General features: G+C 42.2%; 1 protein-coding gene across 1 annotated transcript in view; it reads left to right on the forward strand.

Annotated features, from left to right (window-relative positions):
• The first annotated feature begins 1,842 nt into the window (after window positions 1–1,842).
• SHROOM3 (shroom family member 3) overlaps window positions 1,843–19,762 on the forward strand; it is a 138,574-nt gene continuing 120,654 nt past the window's right edge. The window contains exon 1 of the mRNA XM_032187178.1: window positions 1,843–2,007. Coding sequence (XP_032043069.1) covers window positions 1,843–2,007 — 165 coding nt within the window. The remainder of the gene's footprint in view (window positions 2,008–19,762) is intronic.

A 19,762-nucleotide genomic window follows, 5' to 3' on the forward strand; every position in this document is an offset into this window, starting at 1 on the left:
CCTGGGAGGGAAGCAGAGGGAACAACAGAGCTCAATATAAGCAAGGACTGAGGATCATCTACCATGAAAAACAAGGGAGGCGGGCTCTTTTCTCTGTTCTTCCTCTTGGCGATTGGGAATGAGAGCTGGGACACATGGGAGAAATAAAAGGCTGTGGGGAAACTCTTGCATCTTAAAGGGGTTTGGAGTAGGGCGGTATGAAGGCTGTGAACTAATGTGGAGAGTTTTGGTTTTAGATTTAAAGCTGCAAAGCTCTTTCCCCATGGCTAGAGTCTGAACACAGTAGCATTCATTATGGGTTTGTTAACACAAGATCTTCACTGCTTTCAAAGCCCGAGCACGTCCCAGGGGCTGTGAGAACAGAAGTGTGGGCACCTTTGAGGCACTGCCTGTATTTGTTTGCTCAGGTACAGAAGCAGGAAGGGGAGTGGGCTGTGGGCTGCCCTCTCCATCAGCCTGTTCAAGTGCGGATACGAAGTGGAAGTTTTTGCGAACACCTCTTGTGATGTTTTAGGAGTGAAGTCAACACCTGCTAAAGCGATGAGACAAATGCCTGAGCCTACATGCACACTGATAGACACATCCACAGCCGTAAATTCTAAATTCTATGGTGACTGCCTCCATTCAGAACAATATCCTAACTTCTTGCCACTGGTTCTTATCCCACATTTTGGGAAAACGTGGTCAACAGTGTTTGGAGGAAAGCAAGTAAGTCCATTGAAATTGGTGGGTACCATGTGGAAGAGAAGCACTTGATGAGAATAAAATTATTTGCACTGCTCCATTGTGTTGATTTGGAACAGGTCCATTGTATTTTCAGCAACTGGCAGTTTGCATTGCTGCAATTCCTTGACAAGTACAATGGAAAGATGGTTGGTTTCCGGAGGCATGATAAAAGAGTGAGCCCCAGCTTTTGCACACTGCATTTTATAGCTGCATGCTTGATGTGCACAATTGGGCAGCGCTGCTTTTCTTGCCTTAATCCATTGCCTTCTCTCTCTCTCTCTCTCTCTCACACATACACACACACACACACACTTCCTCACCCTCTCTCACAGCAGCAGTAGCTGCTGCAGCTCTGGCAGATCATCGTAGAGAGCACAGAAAATGAAAAGAGCTCAGCTATTCTCTTAACATTTTACCCAAAGGATTAATTTCACCTGCTTCTCCAGTTTTGCTGATAGACTTTCTGCGTTTTTCAATCCAATAAATGTGGGGTTATTTCGCATTTGAAACCCCTCTAAATAGTTTTCGGGATGGACTTTTTCTCTCCTCCTCCCCCAGCCTTTTTTATGACAGGTCAGAAAATTGTGAAGTAAGCGGACAGAGTAACCGAGAGCGTGAGAGGGAGAAGACGCTTCCATTCTTTTAGTGCAGTGGGCTGAGGCAAAAAGGCCATTGTAATGGTAAATTGCACGCAGAAAGGAAGAAAAGACTGATAATCAATCACAAGTGAAGCATTCGTTTGGATTTTGGCAATTTGCTGGCCAATGGCTTTTAAATGTCTAACCTTTTTAAAAAACTTAAATTTGATATACTGAGGACAGGAAGATAAGTCTTAACGAAGCTATCATGCCCAGAATACCTGGGAATGGGAAAAGCACAGTGTTGAAACAGCAGTAAAAAGTCGTGGTTCTGAAGGAGAAGCAGCATGCTGAAATGTTCTTGGGAAACATCTCTAGCCCATCACCTTGGACTCCAGCTCTGAAGAAAAGCTGTCCGTCTCAGCTGCTTCTTGTTTCACATGTTTAGGAATGGCTTCTGAGAAGTTTAATTTGCAATTTCATTAATCTGTGATTGCCCGAGTGGGTTTTGTATCTGACTGAGTATGCGATAGGACAGATGAGGATGTTAGACAACATTAGCACTGGCATATCATCTTCAGAGTCCAGCATCGCCCGTAAAGGAAGATACATCTACCTGGAGGCACTGCTTCAGGGAGGCGCTCCATGGGGATTCACACTGAAAGGTGGACTGGAGCACGGGGAGCCATTAATCATCTCAAAGGTACATATATATTTTTTATTTGAAATAAAATGCTAACAAGCTAGGAGCTGTGCCTGATTTAAAGAGCAAGAGTTGTAAAATAACCCTGAAATGGTTCGGCACTGTATTTGGCTTGGTTTTCAAATGTCTCGTAGATTTACTCAGGAGCTACCTATTTGAGCAGCATGTGAGAACTCTCAGCATTGTTTAACTATCAAAGTACAGATTTTGTCCCACAGGAAGTACTTTTGCTTTTAGAAATTGGCTCTATTTATTTCACTACACTCTCTTTATGAATGGGAGAAGGGGATTTCCTTTTCATGAGGTGATGCAGTGATCTCATGTCATGAAATCATAGCATATCTGAGCATGTTCAGTAATCCATAACAGCCTCTTCTGAAGAGAAAAGAAAGTAAGTGCTTCTCATCACATGATGTGATGTCAGCTAATAAGTACTTTGTGTGGAGAAACAGAAGAATAATAATGAATACTTATTCCTATCTGGTATGCATATATGTTATGTTAGCAGTGTACTCATGCTATATACTTTCTACTTGCTATCTTATAAGAGTGGTACGCCTTCAAGATTTGTGTTCTAGCTGACAAGGATATTTTGAGAAACAAATGAGAGAAAGTTCCTCATTCTCATCAGAACTGAGCTTTAAAAAGTAATCAGGTACCTGAAGATGCAGATCTTTAAGAAAATGGGTTTCAAAAGCATGAAATTGAATCTATGAATACTGAAATAGGTTTTACCTATGGCCCTAAAACAGTTTTGAAAATAGGATTTTGGTAATGCTGAAATTTAACCTCTAGTGGCTGGTGTGTTTCACTTTTATGTTACCTGTCTGGTGCACTCTTCTTGTTCATAGTACGCATTTATGTGGTGAGCTGCTAGGTGCACATGCACTCTCATCTGATCTCATTCCCTCACGTAAACTGGGACACGTGGGGAATTCAAAGGATCAGAACTGATGTCAACTGGAAGAAAATGCTGATACTCAATTTTATTCAAATCCTGCAACTGACTGTGCAAACACACTCACATGTTAACTGTCAGTCACTTGAATAGTTCACCTGAAATAAATTATTCGTGGTTTGTGCCATCTACATGTTGAAAGAAAAAAAAAAAAGGACTTCCATTAAAAGTTCTGTCATCATAAAGGAATTTTAGAAATTTCACATAATTGTGTTTCTTGCGGGACTTCACTGGAGATTGGCATAGCCACAGGAAGCAAAACTAGCCTCTCTGAAATGGTCTTATATTTTTCATTTTATAAACATGAGGGACTAATACTTCTGTCAGAATTTTCACTTTTTTTGGTAGTGTTCTACATTTGTGAGGAAACTGAGAGTTTATTTTGACTTTGACATTCTTGAGCAGTGTAAAAAGTGCCACCCTCCCTTTTTTTTAATTGGGGGCAGGGAGGAGAGAGGAAGAGAGATGGCTCTGGCTGCTGAACATTAATTAATCTATGGGATTTGGTTTCCACAACAACGAGGCCCCTTAATGTCAAACATGCCTGGAGTGTGCGTGGCGCCACTGGGAGCTCTCTGACTTGTGCCTGCCTTCTGTGAAAAGCACTGCAAAAATGTGTATTTTTTTTAAACTTGTAGCTGATGCTTGGTTTGTGCTGTCAGTGTTGACATTATGTTGTTTTGCTCATGCATTGGTGACTGCTGAAGAAAAGCTTGTGCACTCCAGAATATGCACAGCACCTATAGCTGCTTTTTGGTTTCCAGTTTCAGCTGGAAAACTCATTTCTTCTTGTGTTTGTATTCTCGTGTGTGAATTCACTAGGCACTCTTCAGGAAGAATCGAATCACATATCAGTAATTAAGCTAATTCGGTGTTCTTCTGGGAAGTAAGGAGGAACTGCGGGAAGCAAAAAATTGAACCATACTACAAGGCAGATCCTCTCGTACTTACGCGAGAGCACTAGCAGTACATATGCAGGTACAGCTCTAGGAATGATCCAACAACAATTCTAAGTAATGTTACCTATAAATATAAAAAAATATGGATGTCAGATTTTCATTTCTGATTATTCAGAATTAAGGTAGGAATTTTATTCACTTCAGGTTTCTTTTCTGTTCTGGTGAATAAATAATATTTACATCTGCTTAAGGATCTATTTGCATTGACAAAGTGGTGTTAAATTACCTTAGTGTTTAATAAAAATTTAGATTAAAATAAATATTGAAGTTGGTACCTTTTGAAAGCTTGCAACATGACTTAAAACAACAGTTTTAGTCTGGTTACTATCTTCTGGCAGCTCTTTCAACTAAAAGCAAGCTACCCACAGCCTCTCAGCTAAGTCACCTTGCTATATAGATGTGTTGCAGTGCTCCTGTGCAACAAGGCAGCTCAATTGCTTGTTGTGTATGTGGTTGAATGCACAGATAAGCACACGTAGAGTTAAACATGCTAGTAAATGCTTTGCTGAATCAGCTGTGATGCTCAGCACATCATGGAACCAAGACTTAATCAACTTGTCAGAAATGTTGGTTGTGCAGCTATCATGAATTTAGGTAGTTAAAACAGATGACCTTTATAAGCTAACACTCTTCTTTTTTCCCTGTGGAAAGACAAGCCTGTAAATCTGAGGATGGTTACTTCAAAGTCCTCAGCATAGGCATTTTCTGAATGTGTTTTGCGGGAGGTAGAGGAGGACAGACCATAAATAAACTTAGAACAACTGACCTGCGTTTTCCTCTCTCCATGTAGGAAGGTGCTTTGACAGTCCCTTATTTTTCCTGTCTTGTTTCTTGACTGACTATAAGCAACTCTTCACGCAAAGGCTGCAGAATCATAGTACTTCGTGATTCTGGCTGCGTAGGGCATTTAAAAGAACATACTCATTTTCAATAAAAAGAAATTTGGAAATGCTAATGCTGTCAGCAAGATGGAGATCCAAGGTGCTGACTGGCCTAGAACAGCACTTTGCCATTTTGGGAGCCTAAGGAAGTTCCCTTTGTTTTCTGGAGCTGCTGGTTGGTCCACAGTGCTTCAGGATTGTGTGTGGTATTCCTGATGGGCCACCTAAGCACAAGGTTGTGAGGGATCCTCAGAAACAAGCTTTGTGGAATTTCCCCAACATTTTATTTTGTGCCAGGAAAGGTTAGAAGAATGAGCAAAAAATGTCAGCTGGATGTTCCTTTTCCCAAGTGCGTGTCCAAAAATCAGTACCTAAATCAGCACGAGAATGTTAATGGCTAGCAGTGGGACAGCATCCAAAAAGATGGAGCAGAGGCTGAAAATTAACAAAAGGTGATTTGCCTCTCGTATTGATTCTGTGGAATTAAACACATTATCAGGGAATTGTGTAGGTGAGAATTTGAAAGGGAACTATGGTCTTACATTCCTCCTAGGGAAGAATTTCTCATTTATATGAGCTTAGAGAATAGCTGTCAATCAAATTCTTTACTTAGAACTATTCACAGTTTCTCCCCGTGTTTTGAAAGAAATAAATGTCCTCCTGAGGTGAAGAGGAAAAAGGCTTTGGTGGGAGGAGGAAAGAGACTCCAGAATGAGCATGTTATGTTAAATTTTTCGCAGCTGAGTGAGCTCTGCAAATTTGTAGACTTCAAAGAATCTAGCCTAGATCTCAAGAAAATTTGCTACTTGTGGTTATCAAATATTCCTTTGGCAAGAAGATTGTCAAGTTTTTATTATTTTACTTTATGTAAAATCACAGTTTTATTCTTCTATACATTAGTGTTCAAAAGGTAATATGAGATTATGTAAAAATGTCACTAATACTTCAGAAACAGTAGAAGTGAAATCCCTAGTAATGAGCTCCACTTCTCTGTTTTCAGATCATAGTTCATATTGCTCATCTTCCTTTTTCTTTCCTTTTTTGATTGTGCCAGTTTTGTAGTTCAGAACCATGTAATTTTGGCTCCGATTTGAGGAGATTTGCTCACAGTGGGAATCTTGTTAAATAAATGGTGTCTTAACCTGGAACCAGGAATGCCATGAGAAATGCACAAGTGATTGCTGTCGATACCAAATGCTGAATTGGAACCTGATTTCCTTTGGTCTCAAAACCATAAGCACGCACAGTTGAAAACGTGCATATTACTCTTTTGGTTCATCTTTTGCAGTAAGAGCAGTATTACTGAAATGAAAACGCCCACTGTTTTAGGCAGCAAAGGCAATCTGGGAACAGAAGTGTTTGTTCCCTCTTGGTTGGCTGGGAGAATTTTCAAGGTAATAAACATGATTCAGTATCAACTGTTCTGGGGCCAGGCGATCTATTTCAGCGGTCACTTTCTCATTGCTACACACAAACCTTTGCAATAGCTTCGGTTGTTACAGGCCTCTGAAATGTGCTTTTATTTTGAGCTCCGTGTTGATGATATTAACAAAAGAGTTGTTTCTCTTGCCTAAGAATTAAGGCATCTAAAGCCTCCTTTCTCGGATAGCAGCTATGTGGGAACACTTTTCACATGCTGTGCTGCAGTTCATCGGTTCCCTGAACTCAAAAGGATAGGTCATTTACAGGGACCTCATGCCAGAAGCATGACACAAACTCTGAGGTTTACCTCTCAGCAGGGATGTAGGAAGCAATAAAAGTTTAATAATAATAGGAATAGCTTGGGACAGAGCCTGAGAAATAGTCCTGAATTCTTGTAAGGTGTTTAGACCTTGTTAAAAGCTTGATCCAGCTTCTGGGGAAATGAATAGCCCTCTAGCAACCAGTGCGTACAGCACTGGATCAGACTGTCCTCCATGAGGCCCCCATGCCTGTGCTGCTCCTCGAATATTTTTGTTGGTGATGCCTTGTTCATCTCACCTGAGTGAGCTCATCGAGCATTTAGGGACACACAGCGAGAATCATTCCAGCAGTCTTGACAAAACAAAACCCAAAAGGCTGTTTTTTGATTTGTTTGTTTGAAACTTTCCATGTTTATTCTCTTTGGGCTAGACATAAGACTTTATTTTTCTCATTGCTGTCCTAGACTAGCTTAGGGCCTCTGTGTTGTTAATATTTAAAAATGCTCCTTTTCATTATTTATCTTCCAATGTGCTACGAGTGGGTTGATGAACAGATCCATTTCAAGCCATAAGCAGCTTGTTGCACTCATGCCTTCTTGCAGAGCATTTAGGACCATAGACACTGATGCTGTGTATAGTATGGCAAGTCCCTATAAATGTGTTCTTCATGCGTAAGGAAAGAAAAAGAGCAATATGTAAAAGGCAAGAGACCAGCACTCAGGTGATTCTTAACTGCATCAGCTGACAGGGCATGGGGAGCTGGTGTGTTCATTACTCCTTCAGTTCTTGTTTTCATGGGGGAAAGCAGTCAGTGGGCACTGGTTTGCCTAGGACTAAGCCATAATGTGATTGCTTGTGCTTGGTCTTTGTCCAGAGGCAGGCAGGAGGGTGTCCTGTGAGCAGAAAGCAGCACTGCCTGGCGTCCTCTCTGGGTTGTAGTAAAAACATTAAGGACCAAATCAGCTTGGACAACAGAAGTGACTTTTTCACAATTTCCTTCTCTCTGTTCACCCAGTATATCTGTTACATTTTGTATTGGAGAAAGGTGAGCTGAGGGGTTTGTTGTGCAAAATAAACCTTCTGCTGGGCTGGTAGTAGGCAAGACAGGTGCCTGATCCCAGATGACAGGGAAATGTGGATGGGGTGGGTGTTTGCTTTCAGAGAAGAAGGGAATTGATGCTGTAATCGTTCCAGAAAGCAGAAGGCAATTCCTCACTGCTCTTCCTTGTTTCTCAGGGCTCAGATTAGGGCCTCACCAAAGACTGCTGATGCCAGCACTGGGGACAGGATCATCTACCTTTTCTTAAAGCTAGGGAATTGCTCGATGAAAAGGCTTCTATTGTTAGCCCCCTCCATTAGGCTGCCAATCGTTCCCCAGCACAAAAAGACTTCTGTTCAATGCCACAGCACTGAATTAGCAATTGCAGACAAACCGACTGACTGATGGGAGCAGTGGCTTGCTAGGCACTGGTGCTGCCCCAGCCAAGGCAGTAGGAGCTTTTCAGACTGCAGATCTGCTGTCTGATGGGGCCAGTTGGTCTGTGATTCATCACGATGACCCCATCTGCTGGGACTACCTTGGTTGTCCTGGTTAACAAAGATCAGCACAGATGAGTTCTGAGGTTCACAGGAAGCTCAGCCATCTGACTTTCGTGAACATGCATGCAGAATAAAATTACTCTTGGAAATGTCACACTGGCGTGCTGAGTAGAGACAAACTGACAGGTGTCTGTTTCCACTTGACCAGTCGTACTTCAGGTTACATCCTTACCAGAGATGAACCCATTCTGCATAGTTTCAGTCCAAGCCCACAGAAATCTCTCCTCTAAAAGACCAAGTTTGCACTACTGTATCACAACTTTGTGAGTTGCGGAAGGCTACATAGTGTAACATCCTTCAAAGTCATAAAAAGGTGTGAGAGAATATATTTTCTGCTCAGGTTCCTGGACAGAGAGGAATCACATGTAATGAAACACAACATGTAATCCTTAGGGTCAGTAAATAGAGCCTTCATCAGTCCTGGCCTGGCTTTAGCTTACCTGAAAGAGAGTAGTCAGAAAAATGCCATATACCCTTGTTCACTTAGCTGTAGCAGGTATAATCAGAGTTAAAGTTCACACTGATCCTAGCATGAGAACCAGAGAATGTGCTCTTTAAAGCGGTGTTTGGGCAGAATAGATGGTTGCTTGTGAAAGGCTTCACTAAACTCAACCTTTCCCACGTTTCTTGGGAACTCAAGGCATAGAAGGAAAATCCATCATCAGTAACGTGTCTGGAGCTGAGCTAATCTCAAATTTCATCAGTACTTCCCTTCAGGATCTTTTGATAAATCTCCAAACTGTGAAACGTGAATCCAGCATGGATCTGTTTTGTAGAAAGTGCTCAAAACTGGGGGGGGGGGATCACTGAACGTGAAAATAAGTTGAACTGTAATTGGCTTGCCAACAAACATTGGAAATCAAAGAAAAAATGTACAGAGTCCTTTGGAAATACACTGCTGAACCACAGAATCTTTGCCACTTACTTGTGTCTAGCCAAAGCCCTGAGGGGATCACCATCTGATGGCAGCAAAGAACACCCAAGACCTGTGTCAGATAATCCTAAAATGTGTCGGTGTCTGTCAACCCAGGAGGCAAATCTCTCACTTGAGAGTTGAGGCAGTAGGGTTTGGATTTGAACACAACCAACAGGAACTGGTGGGTGTTCTGCCATCATTCCGGAGGCTGCAGGCTACATTTCTGGGCTTGCCTAGTGGAGGCTTTCCTTTTTGACCTGAACCTACTTACCTTTATGCGTGGAACAAGAAATATCCAGTTAATAATACAAAAACATAATTCAGCATCAGGACTAGCTTGTCTGTCGGGAGAGCCTGTCATCCCCCGGCTGCCCAGCACCCAGCCCTATCAACCTCACATCGTGGATTTCTTCTATGAAGTCAACCGTGTGTTCTGCACTGTGAATGCCTGCCAGCGTGGGGACTGAAGAGGACAAAGCCTGCTTAGTCCGTGTGAGATGAGGAAATCGGAGCCTCGCGTGGCCCAGACTACCACACACTAGTGACGGAGCTCCGTGTTGCTAGATGTGAAAATACAGTCTATGTCTGTGTATCAGATTTTGCACTCCTAGCGAAAAAACACCTTCTTAATTAAGTTTGTTTTATGTAAGAGAGGGGCTAATAGAGGTTCATTCATGTGGCTGAGCTGGGAATAGACTTCTGGTCTTCCCATTTTCAGCCACGCACTGCCTAGCTCTGTTTCCACAAGTCTTGTTACTTTGCCATGAGCTTAAAATAAATAAATAAATGATTCCAGGTTTCCCGGTCAACTGAAATTAGGAAAAGGACAACAGGAACAGACAAGACCAGCTTATCCAGGACACAGCTTGTTAACATCCTAACTGGTATTCAAGCATAATACTAATTTTTCACACTTGCATTAAAAAATCCCGCCGAAAAAAATAATTCAAACCTCAGTGAAGAATGATTCCTGCTGATAAGAAAATCACTGTGCTTAAATTCATTAATAGAATAGGCTGTGGGATACATTTCAAAGCACAGGGTGAGAAATAAGCTCCCAAATCCCATTAAGAAATAACAGGATTTATGTGCATTCCTCCCATATATTAACTTTCCCCTCTGGAAACGTCTTGTGCTGGGTTGGTGCCATTTTTCAGGCAGGTGCAATGTTCTGCAGTTCCCACAGACCCCTCCAGATAATCTGCCGGCCTGAAAGCCGTTCCCTATTCTCACTCAAGAATGGGGATTTTCCGACGTGCCAGCGAATGACGGGTTTGGCTGACAAATGTCATAGTTCCGTGATCTACAGGGTTTCAGTCACACATTCTGCAGTGCTGCCCTAAGCAGTTTTGTCCTGTCCGTCTTCACAGTTAAAACATTTCAAGTACCAGGCAATAGGGATGGAAGAGATGCTGTTTTTCAATGGTTATTAGCAGCACCGCATCAGTTTCTGAACTTGACATTATGACTTACGATGCTGAAGTCTTCAGGCAATTGGTTTTTATTATCTGTGGTGTCAGCTCTTGTTAGCACTGTTACAGTTTTGTTTTGTTTTTTGCCTTTCCAGTGAAGTCAGCTTTCTGAAAATCATAGAAAATAAGCCAAATCTTCACATTTGCAATTAGTTGTAAGAGTTTCCATGACTTTTTGCTTTTAGAAGCATAGATAAATGCAAAATGTCAAATCACATAAAACAGAGGTAAAAGTATTATGCAAATACCTGCTGAAGACATGGCAAACAGATCCATTTCCAAGGGTGCAAAGCAGAAACAGTTTCATGGAGCAGAAAGAAGCAAGAAGGGTCTCCAAGATCTGTGAAGATGACGTGTTGTGGCATGTTTATTTCAGAAGAAGAGGAAGAGCATGGAGTCCACTGCATGTTGCAAAAAATGAAGTATTTTTCTTTGTGTTCTGTTCAGCTTGTAATCAATATTTATTTTTTTCTACCATGACAGTGCCAGCAAGCCACAGTTGACAACTAGGACCCCTTTGTGCTATTTATAAATGCAATAAAAATTAACTCAGAGGATTCCAATTTTATAGTTATGATACAGTCACAAGATGCAAATATGAGAAAAATAAATACAGTAATGGGTGAAGGGTAAAGCAAGGGTGAGTGAATCTGCAAATGCATTGGTGACTTCACTGCCTCAGTAATTGTTGCTTGGAGTTTTGTTATGTAGCGTTGGACCTAGAGATGTTTGCAGTGGCACGTAATTGTCAGAATAACTGTATTCTTGGAAACTTGTGGTAGTACTGGATCAGTTATTACTTTTTATTTTCTTTTGTTAAAATATGCATTATTTAGATGAACGCTTTGTTCGGAAAAGTGGATTTGTCCCTAATGTCAGAACTCAGATTTTTATGTATTGATCAATGACCTAACTTGCCAGTGGATTGAGAGAGAGCCACATTACTCAAATGCAGTCTCATAGAAACTGGGAAATGAGCTGATGGAATTCAGACCAAAGATCTGGCTGTTTTCCAGGAGCAAATACATGGCAGAACACGTTTCTAGTTTCAAGAGAGACTGGAAACAGAGAAAGAAATGAGAAACATTTGGACAGAGAAGGGTGGGGTCGTGGGGGGATCTTCATTTTGTCAATGATGTCCCCCTCCTCCTCCTGCCCTGCTTCATTTCGTGTTTGCCTAAAATCAGTTGCCAGTGTTTGCTGAATAGCGTCAGCACAGAAGGGATGCAGCCACTGACCTGACTATACGGCAACAGCGAAAGGTTAGAAGAATTAGTCTTGTACCGCAGACTTGTATTAATAGTTGTATTGTGGTGGTGTTGGCACAAACTCTGCAATTAAATAAGTTGTTGGCGCTCTTCCCTAGGTTAAATTACTACCACTGTTCCCCATGCTTGCAAGTCAATGAATACAACACTTTTGGGGAGGCAAGTTCAAACATTTTTTGTTCTTCTGGGATTCAGCACAGTTCTGATTTCAAGCTAAGAAGTTTCTGCAGACTTTCCAAGTACACCTCTTGTTGTTATGTCTCTGCAGACAGCCCATGCAGACTAATGCTGGAGAGACCAGGCTGGGAAGGAGGTGGGTGAGGGGGAAAAACACAAGACTGGTGTAGAAATGAATGCCCTTGGAAGGGGCTTTCGCTTTCTCTTATCCCCAGGCCCGTGGATGCTTCTTAGCACCAGGCTGTTGTTGTAGAGGATTAAGTTGCCCTCACAGCTTCATGAGCAGCAACTTAACCTCTTTGTCAGCCACAGGCACAGCGGGGTATCCCTGCTTATCCCTGCCCCACAGTGCAAAGCAGCCACTTTTTCCAAACCAAGGTCCTTTTCTTGCTCCAGCTGTAGTCAGTGGCAATTGGGTTTGGCCAAGGGACCCAGGCACCCTTCTGTGCTGTTCTGCAGGGGATGCAAAGAGCAGTACACCTCCCCAAGGCTGCTTGCCAGAAAACTTCATATTTGTGATTTACTGACATTTTTTTCTACTTTGGGAAAAGGAGTCTTTGCGCTTCTTCACGAGTCTGTCTCTAATTTACTCTAGCAGGCAGCACCTGTGGCCCCATCTGTTAGTAAGGAGTAGATATAAAAATTGTCCTTCCCATGCACATCATAGCTTTGTTGTTGTACAGAGTTTTCAGTAAAGCTAGGGAGACAGCCCACATAAAGACTAAGGTAAGATGCAGTCTAGTCCCTTGGGGTAGCACGTTGTAAACAAAAGACCTGGAAATGCTTCTGTCTCTAGCTTCTGGTGGCTGGTGTTGAAAGGCAGCAAGACTGGGGGGAGGCCGTACTCTGTATATAGAACTGAGAAACTTGCACATATAATGGTTTTCTAAAAAGGGAAGACTGGCAGCATACCGAAAAATTATTAGGGAGAACCTTAATGTGTGTTTTCCTGAAGGCTGGCTGTTATTTAATCAGTTATCAGACATTATGAATGAACTGTGTTTGGAGGTTTCTCTGTCCACCACCACCAAAATCTGTTTGTGGCTTACATCAATGTTTAATGGGGATTGATGGAGAGTGAGCCACTAGCGCATCAGTAGAAATGGGAGAGTTAGGAGGAGAAGCAGAAACAAAAATGCACTTGAGTGACTCTGCATCTCTGTGACTTCTTGTGTATCTCATCAGCTGCTTAAACAAAAGGTTCCTCTGCTGGTTGGAGCTGAAGAGAACCAGGGTAAGCATCTTTTGTTCTATATATTTTATTGTTCTTGAGCTGTGATCTTGTCAGCTCGCATTAACTTAACGGCCTGGACTGTGTCAGTCCTTGGATGGGAGACTCTGAAAGCAACAAGAAATGACACAGAGTGGTTCAGTGCATCGCCTGCTCCCTCTGAGTCACTGCTGAGCCACTGAGAGGGTGTGATAGTCCTGCTCTGTGAGACGGTCAGGCTTTTGGTGAAGAGATATAATAGAAGGTCAGTCAGTGGCATATTTTCGTAGAACAAAGGTGCGATCCCATGAGCCAAAGTGTTGTTGGGATAAACTGTAGCACCATCTTCTTTCTCCTGCATCTTGAGCAGGTGAGGGTGGTGGCAGGTGGCTGTTGTGAGATGTTTTGGTTGCAGATGGCAGTGCTTGTGGTGCAATTGGTATATTTAGATATATGGAGGGGTCTGTCTGCTGGGTGTGTTTATAGTTTGTAATCCCATAAAGTGCCAGGATGCAATAAACAAACCAACAAACAAAAATTTCAGAGTTCAGTCAGAATAAACTTTGGAATATAGAATTGAAAGGTAATACCTAACTGAATTTAGAGGGATCTCCACAGAACGATTGCATGATGACTTAAATCAGTGCTTAATAGCAACAGAGCAAGCTAGCTGCTAGCACACAAAATAGAAATGTGAGAGTAAGGGGGAAAGGACTAAAGAAAAGATTTCATGCTGGTTTAGTATGCTCACAACGTTTGGCTAGTGACAGCATACAGTTGGGGCTTAGTTAAGAAGGCTGCCCCATGCATCAGTCATCTCAATTTTAAGCCTTCTTTGTAATTCACAGGAAGCTGCAGCCTGCCCTTGTGCTTTTTGCAACCTGTTGTAGGCCAAGCTCAGTACAAGTCTGAGTCTGTCTGCTTTTCTTTAGCATAATTGGAAAATGGTGAATTGAATTGAATCCAAGTGCCAGTGTTGTACAGCTCCCTACATCTGTGGGAGATCATTGGCCATCTTCTGTAGCAGTACCTAGAAATTTGCAAAGCAAGTTTATTGTGCCAGAGCAGGTGTTCAAGCAATTAAAGGTGTGAATGAATACACTTTCTTAAAGTTGGTAATCTGGGAGCTAGGTAAGGAGGCCCGGGGTAGAAAGCCACCTGGATGCACATGAGAGATGGTGCCTTTCCAAACTGCATATTCCCACAAACTCCCCATCCAAAATAAATTAAAAAAAAAAAAAAAGAAGATGGACAAAAGGAAAATGTGGTTGTCTCATAGCTGCTCAACAGGCAAGTCTGAGATCCTTCTGGCAAGATCAACTGAGGCTGAATTCATCATTGTTTGCCCTGTGTCACCCAGCTGGTCGGGTCAGAGAGCTTCTCTGACCTGAGCCCACGAGTGATGGACAGGTCTGTAGAGGGCATTATCACAACATAATCACATGGAATGAAAGGAAAGGCATGTGGCTTTCTTAACTTTCCCCTCCCTGTTCGCCAAATCTTTAGGATAATACATCTTTTCTTATTTTGCTCTGAATTAATTAATGCTTCTGTTATGTAATAAGGTTTTCACAGCAAAATATGGCCTGGAGAGTAGTGGTGGAGCTTTTCCAAAGATCCACAAAGATCTGGAAAGATTCTGTTGCACTGTTAAAGGAAGCATTAATCATGGTCAGAAATATTTCCTGCTGGGTTGTAGTGTGCTCTCTGGTTTCCTCTATCCCTCAGGCACTAGTGGAAATTCCAGCTGACAAAGAGCTAGATTTTTTTGTGGGTTTATTTACTTTTTTTTCCTCCTGGTTCAAGTTAGCTATTTTGGTTTTGGAGTAGAACAGAGGGGCTGTAAATTCTTAGTGGCATTACTGCACTTGCCAAAACAAGAAGCCAAGAAGAAAATTGCTGAAAACCCAATGGACCTGATCAGGAAGGGACCAAAGGAGGAATTTTGTTGGCCTGAAGATTTCAAAATTCCTTTATCATTTTGTTTATCTGTGTACATGTGTGTTGCTTGGGTGAGGGAGAGCATATGGGGAGACACGTGTTTGGAGAAGGTGGTGTTATGAGTTTGGTTGTTTACTCAGTTTTATAGTTTTTATTTAGTCACTGCATGTTAACCATGGGGTGAAAAATAATCTCTGATACGCATAAAGCTTAAAGAACGTAAAACTATGAAATCTTTTTGATTTCATGGCCCATATAAAGAGACTAGTTCTTATATACCCTGAACCAAAACTATGGCAAGACAAAAAGAAAAGAAAAAAAATGGATGTTTGCGTTGAACTGAAAAGCTTTGCCTGACCCTTTAAAACAAATGGCAGATGAATTTGAGATGAAAACAACAACTGAAAAAAACAAACTGAAATAAGCTGCTATAAAAATGTTAAATAAATGTTTCAACCCTTTCAAAATAACCTGTCATCCCTGCCTTTCAGGGATCAACACCATGGGCTGCACTTTGCCTGCTTGTGGAAGCAGCCTTGTTCTTGCTGCTCAGACTCACACTCCAGCACTGTTATTACTTGCTAAGTAGTGATGCCCTGCTCCTGTCAAAATATGACTTTCAAAGTAAAGCACTGCTTGAACATGGATGAATCTAGACTTTGTAGAACCTGTGAATGACATTCCTTGCTATCTTTGTGGCTTATTTTGATATTTTGTCTTCTAGTGAAAAAGAGCTGAAACTTGCCAGGATCCTCTTTCAAAACCTGCTTAGATGTGCAAGGGATATATTATGCTCCTAGGAAAATGTAGGTAGTGAGGTAGAGTTGTCAGGAAGGAGCAGATGGGGTAATATCCCTGGATATTTTTCCAGTGCATTTTATATTTCTGATGCCGTTGTGATGCTTTGGAGCACATCTTTTATCTGGGCAGGTAATGACGTCCACCGGTTTACGTGGTTACTCTTTTTAAACAAAACAAAACAAAACAAAAAGAAACAACAACAACAATTGTGTTGTGTATAGGAGCAGTAATGATGGCAGGGAATCAACCTATGTATAGATGGAGCTGACAATGGTAGCTTCTGGGCTGTGACCTCGAGGAAGTGCCTCTCAGATTGGCAGTTCTCAAACATCTTCACGGTCGCCTCAAGAGCTGGCACAGTGCGTCCTGCCTGGGTTCTGCTCCCCCTGCAGCTCGCTGTGTCTCCTCCAAGCACAGCATTGGCCACTCAGATATTGGCCAGTGACATGTGGCCTGTGGCCAAGGGCTATATTAAATTAATAATAGGAGAGATAATGGCAGTCAGGAAAATCAACACTGGCTGACAAATGTAGACTTGGTTTCGTTATGCAGCATTGTTAGCGTTATTCCAGTGTGAGAGGTGTCAGCAGAAGAATCTGAAAACACAAAGTCATTCAGGATTGCAGGTTATTGCTTCCTGGTTTCATACAAAGAGCTTTTTTTAAATTTTTTCTTTTTTTTTTTTTTTTTCTTTTTTCCTTTTTTCCCCTTGAGAGCATCATATTTCTGCTTGCAAGAAATACTGATTCATTTCATCCTTGGCTACTGACACACGTTTACAATGGATAACAAAAAATGTTTTATGGGCCCCTTTACCCACTGTAGTCTGTGAAGTAATATGAATCAAACAGGGATTAGTCAACAGGTCAGGGATACAGGTGAATGAATCCTTTGATATTTTTGCAGTTGTGTAGTTACATTTGTGAGGCACAGCTCATATTAAGGAGAAACTGACTTTTAATATTTTTCAATTACCAGTGATACTAAAAAAAAAAAAAAAAAAAAGGCAGTTTGGGCTCTTCCAAGTGGCATGTTACTTGAAAGAAAAGGCATCTCCACGTGAGTGGGGGCCTCATGAACAGCTGGTACTGATAAATAATATCCACAGGATAAATCACAGGATAAATATTGACTGATTTACATTTTGGATGTGTATGCTGTGCGCTGCTTAGAAAAACATGCTACACTGGTAGGCATTATTCTCTCTGCTTGATGTACATCTTGCAAGCCGAGGACTGGAAATGACTTGTTCCATGTCAAAACAGGCAGTGTCACCTTCTCTAATCTTCAGACTTGTTTGCAGTTGAGTACCTGCTGGCAGAGATCCATGCACCAAACCCCTGTTTAGAGGTTCAACTCTAGTGCAGGAGATAATTATTTTTCTTTTACCAAGCACCAGTGGCTTGCAATTTTCCCTTCATGTGTACCCTGGAAGACATCTCTGAAAATAACACAGTGGGTGTCGGGACAAGCGAGTAAATACTCTGTGAGTTTTTGGAGACTGTAGCAATCTCTGATGGAGAGGATTATGATAGTGGGATGCACAACCCAAAAAAGCATTGCCATCTGAATAGAGGATTGATGTGCTTTCTGTCCTCATGTGTTGGACATGTTTGGCTGCTTAGCAAGTCGAATAGACGTGCTGTTATTGTACAAATCCTTTCTGTGATCCAAACTGGGGAATCTAGTCAGCTTCCTCTGGGATTTCTCATACTTCTTAACAGCATGGTACCTATTGTGTGATGTCTTAGATGAACCACAGGTATGGAAAAAGGAAGATTACTTATGAAAGTAATTCTTACATGTTCCATCATCTATTTGAAATCAATGGAGATTTTGTTGCCACACAGGGAATTAAATGCTGGCAAAGACCTACAGTCTTCATAGCTGTGTATTTTCATACCGAAAGGGGGTTGCTTTCTACATTTCTGACTCCCCAGAGTGCATCTTCGGGGCACACACCTCAACAAAGACCTGCGTGTCTTGCTACCCCTTTATTTCCATGACCTGATTAAGGAGGATAAACGTACACTGTCTTATACGTACCTACCTAAAGCATTTGGCTGTAAACAGGAATTGTCAAGGCGTGCTTGGGAACGATCACGCAAACACAACACTGCAAAGCAACTGTGCAAAACAATTTTTAGCAGCCCTTGTCTGAGACAAATCCATGAAATATTTTCTGTAGCATAGTCATCTGAATCTCTCCTTGGCCGTCCATAAAACAGTGATCAGTTAAGATACCCCTTCTATCCCCGTGTTGCTTTGCAAATAATATCGTATCCATGTATTGAACTGCCAAAAATCTACAGGGAAGAAAGACAGAGGCAGAAGGTATTTCTCTTTCCTTATTTCTGTTGGTAACTGGAGCTAAGTGAAAAATGGATTTTTGGGTCAGTGGATGTTAAAGAAATACTCGCAGTTGATCCAGATGCTTTGTTTCAATAACATCCTTAGCTTTGATGATTCACAAAAATAACTTGAGCTTCTAAATCAAAGCAAATAATACAAATTGAATTTAAGCTGAAAAAATGAAATGTTTTAAAAATAATGAGCTTGATAGTGTTTGGGGGGGAGCTGTTTTGTCCTGTTATTTCAACCTTGCTATTTCAGCTATTCCAAATATTATCCCAAATAACTGCTAAGACTTGTCTCTAAATCGAGGGGTAGCACTAATCCAGGGAAAGAGGTTTTGGTAGCGTTAGGCCTTGTCAGAGCAGCTTGTGGGAGTGAAGCAGCTTTTCTTAAAGCTGGCGTATTTATAACCACCTAGTACTTCTGTGCCAGTGTAAGCTCTGGCCTTTGCACTAGGTTCACGCACGTGCACTCCATCTGCACTGGTGCTGTATGTGTGCGAGCGGCGCAGGCATCCCTCGTCTCTCCCCTGGCTGAGGTAGAAAACTAGCGAGCTGAGGGCCCATGCTGGCTCTTGCCACGTGTTTTGGTCAGTTTTGTGTGACCCACTCAGCCACATAGCTGTGTGTGTGGCCGCGCTGTGCGCTCTGTGCTCAGCAGCCAGGTGCTGCTGCTTTCTGTCACCCTGGCGGAGCCTGCTCTGGAAGCAGGAGCTGCCTGGCTGCTGGCACGCAACAAGTCCCTCCAGCAGCCCGCAGCAGGGTCAGCCAGAAGGCAGTGAGACTTGGTGTTTCTGCTGAACCTTCTCAGCTAAATGTTGGGATGAGATGGCTGTAATTAATGCCCAGCAGGTGAGTTATCGCCCTCAAGGGCTGCGTACCTCCACAGGGCTGGCTGTGACCGAGGGCTCATCGTGTTTAACAGACTCAGCCAGCTCTAAGGTTATCCGAGGACAGCTGCTGCATACAGGACATTGGTCTGCTCCACTGTGGCCTCATGCGTCTCCTCCCTGGGAAACATGGGAACGGGCAGAGGGATGTTTGAGAGGAGGATGGGACTGCAAGCCAGACCTCTCGGGGAGCTGTGCGTGTGTGTGCTAATGAGGCCCAGAGGTGATGCCAGCCAGCTCGCTCAAAATGCAGTTTGCACATGAGTGCACCAAGAATGCACCAGCTATTCAACGATAATAAGTTTTCAGAAGCACACGTTTCTGACCATGTCAAATTTTGTACCCCTTCAGCTGCTAAAATCCATGGAATTTGATGCTGGGGAAACAATCACATGCGAGAAGAACTTGTACAAAGGGGAACTCATGTTGCTTCCCAGCTAGAGCCTGAGCAGTTGATTGGCTTTTCTAACACAATATCACACATTTATTCCTAAAGCAAGATTAAAACTTTAGAAGAAGAAAGATTAGTCAGCAAGATTAGAAAAGAAAACATTCTTAGAGAGTTACATTAACCATAACGAACTATCTGCTCTCTGCCACTGCGAAAGCGAAAACTGATTTTTCTTCCACAGTTTTGGATGGTAGAT

Source organism: Aythya fuligula, chromosome 4 (genome assembly GCF_009819795.1).
Source record: "Aythya fuligula isolate bAytFul2 chromosome 4, bAytFul2.pri, whole genome shotgun sequence".
Taxonomy (NCBI): domain Eukaryota; kingdom Metazoa; phylum Chordata; class Aves; order Anseriformes; family Anatidae; genus Aythya; species Aythya fuligula.